The sequence below is a fragment of the Scyliorhinus torazame genome, chromosome 16, assembly GCF_047496885.1.
Source record: "Scyliorhinus torazame isolate Kashiwa2021f chromosome 16, sScyTor2.1, whole genome shotgun sequence".
In the NCBI taxonomy this organism is placed as follows: Eukaryota; Metazoa; Chordata; class Chondrichthyes; order Carcharhiniformes; family Scyliorhinidae; genus Scyliorhinus; species Scyliorhinus torazame.
The window spans coordinates 71,443,864-71,456,140 of record NC_092722.1 but is presented as its reverse complement, the minus strand read 5'-3'; the positions used below and the strand labels follow the sequence as shown (position 1 = coordinate 71,456,140).

The window sequence follows — 12,277 nt, the reverse complement described above, 5'->3', positions numbered from 1 at the left end:
GGTAGAGAGAGAGGACAGACTGGGGAACAGAGGGATAGAGAGAGAGGACACACTGGGGAACAGAGGGATAGAGAGAGAGGGCACAATGGGCAAGAGAAGGACATTGAAAGAAGACACACTCACAAATAGAGGGATGTGGAGAGACGACACACTCAGGAACAGAAGGATACAGAGACAGGGCACACTGTGCAACAGAGGTTTGTTTAGCTGTACATCTGCCTGGATTTTGAATGGGATTATTCAATGTGAAATATCTCGCTGTCATTTCAGCCTCCCAAAACTGGTGGCACTGCAGGAGGCATCTACTGGGGCAAGGAAAACAAATGAACATTCACTTTGGGATGTGACCTAGAGCAGTGGGGATGGTGGGGAAGGGAGAAGGGGGTGGGGACGTTGGGGAAGGGAGGAAGGGGTGGGGACAGTGGGGAAGGGAGGAGGGGGTGGGGACAGTGGGGAAGGGAGGAGGGGGTGGGGACAGTGGGGAAGGGAGGAGGGGGTGGGGACAGTGGGGAAGGGAGGAGGGGGTGGGGACAGTGGGGAAGGGAGGAGGGGGTGGGGACAGTGGGGAAGGGAGGAGGGGGTGGGGACAATGGGGAAGGGAGGAGTGGGCGGGGACAGTAGGGAAGGGAGGAGGGGGGTGGGGACAGTGGGGAAGGGAGGAGGGGGTGGGGACAGTGGGGAAGGGAGGAGGGGGGTGGGGACAGTGGGGAAGGGAGGAGGGGGTGGGGACAGTGGGGCAGGGAGGAGGGGGTGGGGACAATGGGGATGGGAGGAGGGGGTGGGGACAGTGGGGAAGGGAGGAGGGGTGGGGACAGTGGGGAAGGGAGGAGGGGGTGTGGACAGTGGGGAAGCGAGGAGGGGGTGGGGACAGTGGGGAAGGGAGGAGGGGGAGGGGACAGTGGGGAAATGGAGGAGTGGGTGGGGACAGTGGGGAAGGGAGGAGGGGGTGGGGACAGTGGGGAAGGGAGGAGGGGGTGGGGACAGTGGGGAAGGGAGGAGGGGGTGGGGAAGGGAGGAGGGGGTGGGGAAGGGAGGAGGGGGTGGGGACAGTGGGGAAAGGAGGAGGGGGTGGGGACAGTGGGGAAGGGAGGAGGGGGTGGGGACAGTGGGGATGGGAGGAGGGGGTGGGGACAGTGGGGAAATGGAGGAGGGGGTGGGGACAGTGGGGAAGGGAGGAGGGGGTGGGGACAGTGGGGAAGGGAGGAGGGGGTGGGGACAGTGGGGAAGGGAGGAGGGGGTGGGGACAGTGGGGAAGGGAGGAGGGGGTGGGGACAATGGGGAAGGGAGGAGTGGGCGGGGACAGTAGGGAAGGGAGGAGGGGGTGGGGACAGTGGGGAAGGGAGGAGGGGGTGGGGACAGTGGGGAAGGGAGGAGGGGGGTGGGGACAGTGGGGAAGGGAGGAGGGGGTGGGGACAGTGGGGCAGGGAGGAGGGGGTGGGGACAGTGGGGATGGGAGGAGGGGGTGGGGACAGTGGGGAAGGGAGGAGGGGGTGGGGACAGTGGGGAAGGGAGGAGGGGTTGGGGACAGTGGGGAAGGGAGGAGGGGTGGGGACAGTGGGGAAAGGAGGAGGGGGTGGGGACAGTGGGGAAGGGAGGAGGGGGTGGGGACAGTGGGGAAGGGAGGAGGGGGAGGGGACAGTGGGGAAGGGAGGAGGGGTGGGGACAGTGGGGAAGGGAGGAGGGGGTGGGGACAGTGGGGAAGGGAGGAGGGGGTGGGGACAGTGGGGAAGGGAGGAGGGGGTGGGGACAGTGGGGAAGGGAGGAGGGGGTGGGGGATCTTTACACATCCTGAGTCTCTCGTTCTGTGTCTCAGTCTCTCTTCAGGAACAGAATTCCTCAAAGTCAGCGGCGATGATGTGGGACTGAGGCCATTTCTCACAGATAAAAGGATGAGATTTTCCACAATTGTCGTCATTCCAGCCGACTGTTTGGTCCCTGTAATCTTCACCGATTACGGCACAGTTTTCATTATTCTGAAAGTTATCTGGTTGTCCTTTCTGCCAATTCAAAGAACTGGGGAATATGGAAAAAATAATATCCATTAAAATCCCACAGAAATCCTGCACAAAATCTGAATCCGTCCGGTACCAATCCCAAACTAATCCCTGTGTCGGGCTCCCTCCTTTCATTTCCCCATTGCCCAGTGTAAATCCCCTAACAAATCCCACTCTCTCCTCATTGTCCTGTACCAATCCCAAACTAATCCCAGTGTCGGGCTCCCTCCTTTTATTTCCCCATTGCCCAGTGTAAATCCCCTAACAAATCCCACTCTCTCCTCATAGTCCTGTACCAATCCCAAACTAATTCAAGAAACCCACTCTTTCTGAATTGCTCTGCATCAAAGCCACTATCACATATCACAGAGCCGCTCATTCCCCACAACCCTTTCATAATCCCAAATTAATCCCACTGTCCCACGCTCTCCCCATAGCCCGGAATCAATCCCAAACTAATCCCACTGCCCCACTCTCTCCCTATGGCCCTGTGTCAATTCCAAACTGATCCCACTGCCACACTCTCTCCCCATAGCCTTGTATCAATCCCAAACTAATCCCAGAGCCCCACTCTCTCTGCACAGCCCTGTATGAATCCCAAATTAATACCACTGAGCCGCTCATTCCCAATAACCCTGTATCAATCCCAAACTAGTACCACTGCCCCACTCTCATCCACAGCCCTTTCACAATCCCAGACTAATCTCACTGCCCCGCTCTCTCTTTATAGCTCAGTATCAATCCCCAAACTGATCCCACTGCCACATTCTCTCCCCCTAGCCCTGTGTCAATCCCAAACTAACCCCACTGCCGCACACTCTCCTCATAGCCCTGTATCAATCCCAAACTAATCTCACTGTCCCCCTCTCCAGCCAAAACTCTGTATGAATCCTAAAGTATTCCCACTGCCTCACATAGCCCGGTAAAATTCACAAATTCATCCAACACACTAACTTCCCATAAACCTCTATCAAATCCAAACTAATCCCACTGCCACACTCTCTCCTCATAGTCCTGCATCAATCCCAAACTGATCCCACTGCCCCAGTCTCTCCTCATAGCCCTGCATCAATCCCAAACTAAGCTCACTGTCCCACTCCAGCCTCATAGTGACGTATGAGGCAGCACGGTAACACAAGTGGATAGGACTGTGGCTTCACAGTGCCAGGGTCCCAGCTTCGATTCCCCGCTGGGTCACTGTCTGTGCGGAGTCTGCACATTCTTCCCGTGTCTGTGTGGGTTTTCCAGGTGCTCCGGTTTCCTCCCACAGTCCAAAGACGTGCAGGTTTGGTGGATTGGCCATGATAAATTACCCTCAGTGATCAGAAAGGTTTGGAGGGGTGATTGGGTTACGGAGATAGGGTGGAAGTGAGGGCTTAAGTGGGTCGATGGGCCGAATGGTCTTCTTCTGCACTGTATGTTCTATGTATCAAAACCAAACTAATCCCACTGTCCCGCGCTCTCCCCATAGCCCTGTATCAATCCCAAACTAATCCCACTGTCCCGCACTCTCCCCATAGCCCTGTATCAATCCCAAAACTAATCCCACTGTCCCACATTCCACCCAAAATCCTGTTTGAATCCCAAACTAATCCAACTGTCCTGCTCACACCCCATTGCCTCTATCAATTCCAAGTTAATGTCACTGCACCGCACACTCCCCATGGTCTTGTATCAATCCTAAACTATTCCCTCTTTCACACTCTCTTCCCACAACCCTGTATCGATTTCCAAACCCATTCTGCTGTCCCACTCTGTCCCCAAAACCCAGTATTAATCCCAACCTAATGCCACTGCCCTACTCACATGGGAGCAGCATGTTAGCACAGTGGTGAACACTGTTGCTTCACAGTGCCAGGGTCCCAGGTTTGATTCCTGGCTGGGTCACTGTCTGTGCGGAGTCTGCACGTTCTCCCTCTGTCTGCGTGGGTTTCCTCTGGCTGCTCCGATTTCCTCCCACAAGTCCCGAATGACGTGGGGCGTCATTCTCCGACCCCCCAGAGGGTCGGAGAATGGCCGTTGGCCGCCGTGAATCCTGCCCCCGCCGGTTGCCGAAGTCTCCGAAGGGAGAAAAGTCGGCGGGGCGTTAATGTCGCCGCTGCCGCGGAGAATGTCACGGGTCTGCGCAAGGCAGCCGATTTTCGGCCTGCCGATATTCTCCCTTCCGGATGGGCCGAAGTCCCGTCGACGCGATGACCGTTCACGTCGGCGTAAATTAAACCTCCTTTTCATCGGCGTGACCCTGTGCTCCAGGTTCACGCCGACCAGCGTGGAGGTGAGTGACGGCCTGGGGGGTTGGCTCTGGGCAGGCGATGGCGTGGCCGCAGTCTGATTGCGTGAGGAGAGGTGTGTCTCGGGTTGTGTGTGTGTGTGTGCGGCGGGGGGGGGGGGGTGGTTAGAGTAGGCTGGGCTCCGGGGGAGTGCCGGGAGGGGGGTCCGTGCCGGGGTGGAGGTTGGGGGGGGGGGTCCGTGCCGGGGTGGAGGTTGGGAGGGGTCCGTGCTGGGAATGGGGATGGGGGGTCCGTGCCGGGGTGGAGGTTGGGGGGGGGGTCCGTGCCGGGGGGGGGGGATGGGGGGAGAGGTCCGTGCTGGGGAGGGGGATGGGGGGGTCCGTGCCGGGGTGGAGGTTGGGGGAGGGGGTCCGTGCCAGGGAGGGGGATGGGGGGTGGGTCCGTGCTGGGGAGGGGGATGGGGGGGTCCGTGCCGGGGTGGAGGTTGGGGGAGGGGGGGTCCATGCCGGGGTGGAGGTTGGGGGGGGGTTCCCTGCTGGGGAGGGGGATCGGGGGGTCCGTGCCGGGGTGGAGGTTGGGGGGGGATTCCGTGCCGGGGAGGGGGATGGGGGGCCCGTGCCGGGGTGGAGGTTGGGGGGGGGTCCGTGCCGGGGAGGGGGATGGGTCCGTGCTGGGGAGCGGGATGGGGGGGGTCCGTGCCGGGGTGGAGGTTGGGGGGGGGTCCGTGCTGGGGTGGAGGTTGGGGGGGGGGGTCCGTGCCGGGGTGGAGGTTGGGGGGGGGTCCTTGCTGGGGAGGGGGATGGGGGGGTCCGTGCCGGAGTGGAGGTTGGGGGGGGTCCGTGCCGGGGAGGGGGTGGGGGGGGTCCGTGCCAGGGAGGGGGATGGGGGGTCCGTGCCGGGGTGGAGGTTGGGGGGGGGGTCCGTGCCGGGGAGGGGGATGGGGGGGGTCCGTGCTGTGGATGGGGATGGGGGGTCCGTGCCGGGGTGGAGGTTGGGGGGGGGCGTGCCGGGGAGGGGGATGGGGGGTCCGTGCCGGGGTGGAGGTTGGGGGGGTGGTCCGTGCCGGGGAGGGGGATGGGGGGGTGTCCGTGCTGGGGCTGGGGATGGGTGGGGCGTGCCGGGGTGGAGGTTGGGGGGGTCTGTGCCGGGGAGGGGGATGAGGGGGGTGTCCGTGCTGGGGAGGGAGATGGGGGGGTCCGTGCCGGGGTGAAGGTTGGGTGGGGGTCCGTGCCGGGGAGGGGGATGGGGGGGGGGGTCCGTGCTGAGGAGGGGGATGGAGGTTCCGTGCCGGGGTGGAGGTTGGGGGGGGTGGTCCGTGCCGGGGTGGAGGTTGGGGTAGGGGTCCGTGCCGGGGAGGGGGTTGGGGGGGGGGGGGTGTCCGTGCTGGGGAAGGGCATGGGGGGGTTTCGTGCCCGGGTGGAGGTTGGAGGGGGGTGGAGGTTGTGGGGGGGGTTCCGTGCCGGGGAGGGGGATGGGGGGGGGGGGCTCCGTGCTGGGGAGGGGGATGGGGGGGGGGTCCGTGCTGGGGTGGAGGTTGAGGGGGGTGGGGGGGGGTCCGTGCCGTGGAGGGGGATGGGAGGGCAAGTGAGTTGGTCCACCTGGCCAGGTGCCAGCCTCCAACAGTTGGACCCATGCGGTCCATGCCACCTGGCTGGGGGGAGGAGGGGATATGGACAATAATGACATGTCGTCGTTCCCCTCCCCCCACCAGGCCGTCATGTTTTCAGATCATCCAGCGATGTTGGCCGCCGTGGCGGCAGCCGCTCATGTCTATGTTGCCCTGGATGAGGAGGAGGAGCAGGAGGAGGAGCGTGCCAGAGAGGCGGCGCAGGCTGCCGCAGAGGGGCAGGCGGCAGCCGCCCAGGCTGGAGGGACACCTGACCGACAGGACGAGGAGGGGGAGGAGGACGTCGCGGCCCCACGGCAACGGAGGCATCCGAGGGCGCCCCGTGTGTACCGGCCCAGGCAGTCATACCAGGACCTCACGGACCGGGAATGCAGGAGGAGACTCCGGATGAGCCGGGAAACCGTGGCACACATCTGCCACCTGCTGGCACACCTGTCACCGCGTGGCACTGGCGGGGGACACCCTCTCCCCGTGTCCGTCAAGGTTACGGTGGCCCTGAACTTTTATGCAACGGGGTCATTCCAGGCACCGAGTGGGGACCTGTCTGGCATATCGCAGACATCGGTGCACCGGTGCATCCGGGCAGTGACAGATGCCCTGTATGCCATGGCGCACCGCTACATCCGCTTCCCCGTAGGCCGGGCCAGCCAAGATGACCAGGCCGTGGGCTTCTCTGCCGTGGCCGGGTTCCCCATGGTCCAGGGCGCGATCGATGGGATGCACGTCGCCGTGCGGCCACCTGCAGATAACAGGGCCGTGTTCACTAATAGGAAGGGGACCTATTCGATGAACGTACAGGTGGTCTGCGACCACCGCATGATGATCCTGCACGTCTGCGCCCGTCACCCAGGCAGTGTACACGACTCATTCGTGTTGTCGCGGTCATCCATCCCCGGCATGTACGAGGGACGCCATCCCCGGCTGAGGGGCTGGTTGCTGGGCGACAGGGGCTACCCATTGCGATCATGGCTGATGACGCCTATACGGAGGCCACGCAATGATGCGGAGAACCGCTACAATGATGCCCATGTAGCGACAAGGGGAGTGATAGAGAGGTGCTTTGGCGTGCTGAAGATGCGTTTCAGGTGCCTGGACCTCTCTGGGGGCGCCCTCCAGTATCGGTCAGATAGGGTCGGCCGCATCATTGTGGTGTGCTGCGTCCTGCACAACATAGCCCAACAGAGGGGCGATGTGCCGCAGGCAGAGGAGGGCAGAGTGGAGGAGCAGCAGGAAGAGGTGCAGTCCTCCCCAGATGAGGGGGATGGGGGTAATGGTCAGGGCAGACGGGGTAGACACAGGCGGGTGGCTGTCCACCGTTACTGGCTGGCCCAGCGGGCACGGGACAGACTGATAGACGCCTGCTTCACTGACTAGATGGGCGTGGGAATTGGGTAGTATGGCCACAGACCGCACACCATGGCAACAGCCGACCACCCACACCCCCCACCCATCCACCCACCCAGCACCCTCACCCCCCTCCCTAACCCTACACACCCCACCCGCATGCACACCACCCCCCCCCCATTGCCGATCCACCTGCGGCACAACGGGCCGGGCTCACACAGTTGCGGGTGGACGCATGTCTATCGCAGGCCATGGAGGATGATGACAACCAACCCTGCGGTGAGCTCCTGGCTCTATATCGTTGGACTATGTCTGACCCATGGCCACAGTACCACCATCCACCCGGACCATCCCTGCATGCGGCTGTGACACTGCAGCGCACGGTCCCGTCCTCTGCCCGGGGGATGTTGATGGCGGCCCAGGGGGAAGGGGGCAGACTCACCTGGGGCTGAGGTAAGACCACCCCTCACACACACACTTGCGCTCAACGTACATGACACCCCCGCACACTTTGGATAGAGCACAAAGGCAGCTTCTGTAGGTGTAACATTGACTTTAATAACCAAAGGAGTTCATGCACGTGCCCTAGCCCCTAAAACTCATCTGTGCCCTGCAACCGTGCCAACTTACTCAGTGTCTAATTGTTTGGCCTTACGGGCCCTTTGACTACGTCTACGTGGTTCCCCAGACGGTACAGCAGAACTGGAGGTGGACTCCTGTGATTCCTGCCCTCTGACACTGGATCCCTTTGGCGGCCGTTTCCTGGGGCGTCCTGGCCTAGATGGGCCAGGCTGCGGCCCGGGCGACTGGGATGGCGAGCTGCCAGCCTGTCCTGCCCGTTGCCCACCTGATGCACCTGGGACGGAAGGGGGGGAGTCCGAGGTGTCGCGGTGTACCGGGACCTCCCCTACAGAGGGAGCCGGGACGGACCACACCACCTCCTCCTCCTCTCTCGGGGTGCCCGATGGCCCCCAGGCCTCTACATGGGTGGGGGATGGAAACGGACTGGCCATCCGACGCCCCCCCGACATCTGGCGCTGCCAGTCCTGGAGGCCCGTGCTGGTATCGACAGGGGTCTGCAGGTTTGCAGCCATGGAGCCCAGGGGGTTGGCAAACCGTGTCTGTGACAGTGCGACGCCGGCTCGCACATGGCCACTGGCGCCGATGCCCTCAGCGATGGCCTGCAGAGACTGGGCCATGGCCTGCTGAGACTGGGCCATGGCCTGCAGAGACTGGGCCATGGCCTGCTGAGACTGGGCCATGGCCTGCTGAGAGTGGGCTATGGTGTTGAGCGCCTCTGCCATCTGGCGCTGGCACTGGCTCATGGCCTCCTGTGAGAGGGCAGCCATTTCCTGGGCCACAGGCGCCGCCTGCACGGAAAGCTCCAAGCCTCGCAAACCGTTCCCCATGTCTGACACCGTCGCGCCCATTGCCTCCACCGCGGACGCCACCCGTGCGGTGTCGGCCTGGGTGGCACGCATGACCGGCACCACTCCCAGCTCCTGGACGCGGGTGGACTCCTCCACCTGTGACCGCAGCCGCCGCAAGCCGCCCGTCACCCTCTTCGCTCGTCTCCGGGTCGGTGGTTGCATCGGATCTATGTGTGGGTGTGGTAACTCTAGGAACCCGGGATCCATCTGGGCGGCAGATGTTCGCTTGGCCTGGGCTGCCCTCCGACCGCCCGGCCCCTCTGCTGCTCCTACCTCCACCTGCTGTACCGGGACGGCTGTGTTGTGCGCACCATTGAGTGTACCAGACGCCTCATCACTAAAGTGCCCAACCGTGGTGAGTGTTTCTGCGATGGTGGAGGGTGTTGGTGACAGCAGTGGCGTTGTGTCGTGCTCTTCGTCCCACTCTGAGTCCATGGCACTTTGGGGTGGGGGTTCGTCTCCACCCATCCACTCTGAGTCACTGTCCGGTATTTCGTCTTCCTGGGTAGTGCTGTCCCGGGTACTATTGTCCCGGGTGGTGGTGTCCCGGGTAGTGGTGTCCTGGGTAGTGGTGTCCTGGGTAGTGGTGTCCCGGGTAGTGGTGTCCTGGGTAGTGGTGTCCTGGGTAGTGGTGTCCTGGGTAGTGGTGTCCTGGCTCGGATGTGACGGGGGCCTGTGGCTGCCCCCCTCGTCGCTGGGTGGTCGCTCCCGCACGTGACAGGGGTGTCGTCTCCCTGTTGCTCCAGGTCTCTCCGTCTCCCGTGGTGTGCGAGGGGCATCCTGCGGGCGTCGCATGCTGGAGGGTGCGGGTCTCTCCGTCTCCCGTGGTCTCCGAGGGGCATCCTGCGGGCGTCGCATGCTGGAGGGTGCGGGTCTCTCCGTCTCCCGTGGTCTCCGAGGGGCATCCTGCGGGCGTCGCATGCTGGAGGGTGCGGGCCTCTCCGTCTCCCGTGGTCTCCGAGGGGCATCCTGCGGGCGGTCTGCATCTGCGGGGATGGGTGCCTGGACGTTTGGTCCTGCGATACACAATGAAGCATGCATGGTTAGACATCAGGCAGTGATCAGGTGATACGGGGGAGGCGGATATAGGGGAGGGGGGATATGGGGACGGGCTGTCGGTGGCTCACTTGCTAGTACACCCCCGACCTCTGCATCAGCAACCTCCCGGTCCTCAGGTCCGCCAGCCAGTTCCAGGGCCCTTTCCTGGTGTTCGGTCAGTGGCCTCTCATCAGCGGGGCCTCCTCCAGTCCTCACATGCTCCCTATTGTTGTGTGCGCGCTTCTCCTGTGGGGGGGGGGGGGGGGTGGCAGGGGTAAAAGGCAACACTGTTATGCAGGTATATGAATGCACGCCATCGGTTGCGCGTGCATTGCAGAGGTTAAGGTTAGGGCTGGATTCACTTGGGGATATGGGGGATATGGGGGAGGGGGGATATGGGGGAGGGGGATATGGGGGAGGGGAGGATATGGGGAGGGGGGATATGGGGGAGAGGGGATATGGGGGAGGGGGGATATGGGGGATATGGGGTAGGGGGGATATGGGGGAGGGGGGATATGGGGGAGGGTGATATGGGGGCGGGGGGATATGGGGAGGGGGATATGGGGGAGGGGGTTATGGGGAGGGGGATATGGGGGAGGGGGGATATGGGGGAGGGGGGATATGGGGGATATGGGGGAGGGGGGGATATGGGGGAGGGGGGATATGGGGAGGCTCACCCTGCCTGCTCTGACGAGGGTGTTCACCTTCTTGTGGCACTGGGTGCCTGTCCGTGGTGTCAGGGCCACAGCGGTGACGGCCTCTGCCACTTCCCTCCACAGTCGCCGGCTGTGGCGTGGGGCAACTCTGCGGCCGTGCCCGGGATACAGGGTGTCCCTCCTCTGCTCCACCGCGTCCAGGAGCGCCTCCACATCGCATGACTCGAACCTCGGGGCTGAGCGGCGGCCAGCCATCCAGTCGGGTGTTGCGGTCGGGTGTTCCGGTCGGGTGGGGGGGAGCAGCGCGGCCTTATGAGCCGTCACGCCATGCGGCATGTATGACGCTGCACGGCGTGAACCACTGCGCAAGCGCGGATCCCGTTACGTCGCTGCTAGCCCATTTCGGGCCGGAGACTATCGACCCATTTTTCCGACGTGACGCAAGTCGCATTTGCGCCGTTTTTTGCGCCGTTCGGCGGACTTTCCGCCGATAACGGAGAATTTCGCCCGTGCTGTTAGGTGAATTAGATATTCTGAATTCTCCCTCCATGTACCTGAACAGGCACTGGAATGTGACAACTAGGGGCTTTTGACAGTAACTTCATTGCAGTGTTAATGTAAGGCTACTTGTGACAATAAAGATTATTATTCTTATTACTCCCTCCTCATAGCCCTGTATCAATCCCAAACTATCCCAATGTCCCACTTTCTTCCCATAGCCCTGTATCAATCCCCAACTAATCCCACTGTCCAACCCTCGTGCCATAGCCCTGTATCGATCCCCAACTAATCCCACTGTCCAACTCTCGTGCCATAGCCCTGGATCAATCCCCAACTAATCCCACTGTCCAACACTTGTGCCATCGCTCTGTATCAATCCAAACTAATCTCACAGCACCATTCTCCCCATAGCCCTCTAAATATCCCAAACTGATACATTTGTCCCACTCTCTTGCCCTTTATCAATCCCCAAGTAATCAAACTTCCTCGCTCTCTCCCCATAGCCCCGTATTAAACACAAATTAATCCCAGTGCCTGCTCTCTCCTTTTAGCCCTGTATCAATCCCCAAATTAGACCCGCTACTCCACTCTCTCCCCATGGCCATTCATTAATCCCAAACTAATCCCACTGCCCAACTTTCTTCCCATAGCAGTGTATCAATCCCAAACTAATCCCACTGCAACACGCTCCCTGCATGGTCATGTATCAATCCCAAATTAATCCCGCTGTCCCGCTCTCTCCCCATAGCCCTGTATCAAACAAACTAATCCCACTGTCCCACTCTGTCTCCAATTCCCTTTATACATCCGAACTGAATCCAACTCTCCCACTCTCTCCCCATAGCCCCGCGACAATCCGCTAAAAATCCATTTGTCACACTGTCTCCCCATAGCCCGATATCAGTGCCAAACTAATCCTCCTGCCCCATCCTCTCCCCATTTCCCTGCATCAATCCAATCTAATCCACCTGCCCCACTCTCTTCCCATTGACCTGTATCAATCCCAAACTAACCCCCTGCCCCACTCTCTCTCCAAGGCCCTGTATCAATCCATCAACTAATCTCACTGACCCAGTGACTCCCAATAGCCCTGTATAGATTCCAACCTAATCCCACTGTCCCACTCACTCCCCATAGGCCTGTGGCAATCCCAGAACTAATCCCATTGTCCATCTCTCTCTGCGTGGCCCTATATCAATCCAAAGCCTAATCCCAGTGTGAGGATAATTTTGTAAAACCTTTTGGCTGTATGCGTCCCTTTCTTTTATCCCCGTCCTGTACCTGCCTTGATCTACAATCTTCTGGTTAGCTGCTACAACCTTACTGTGCCATTTGGGATTTCTGTTAAACTACAGACTTTAGGCAGAGCTGGAACACCCCTGTCCTGTTGAACCTGGCCCCGACGGCCTCTCTAGGTTCTGTGGCAGAACCTGTGACATGGTCTGATAGACTTGGC

General features: G+C 61.3%; 1 protein-coding gene across 1 annotated transcript in view; it reads right to left on the bottom strand.

The window, feature by feature from the left end:
- Positions 1-1,720: 1,720 nt before the first annotated feature.
- LOC140392371 (CD209 antigen-like protein C) overlaps positions 1,721-12,277 on the bottom strand; it is a 208,921-nt gene continuing 198,364 nt past the window's right edge. The window contains exon 8 of the mRNA XM_072477667.1: positions 1,721-2,013. Within this exon, the coding sequence (XP_072333768.1) occupies positions 1,821-2,013 (193 nt within the window). The 3' untranslated portion in view covers positions 1,721-1,820. The remainder of the gene's footprint in view (positions 2,014-12,277) is intronic.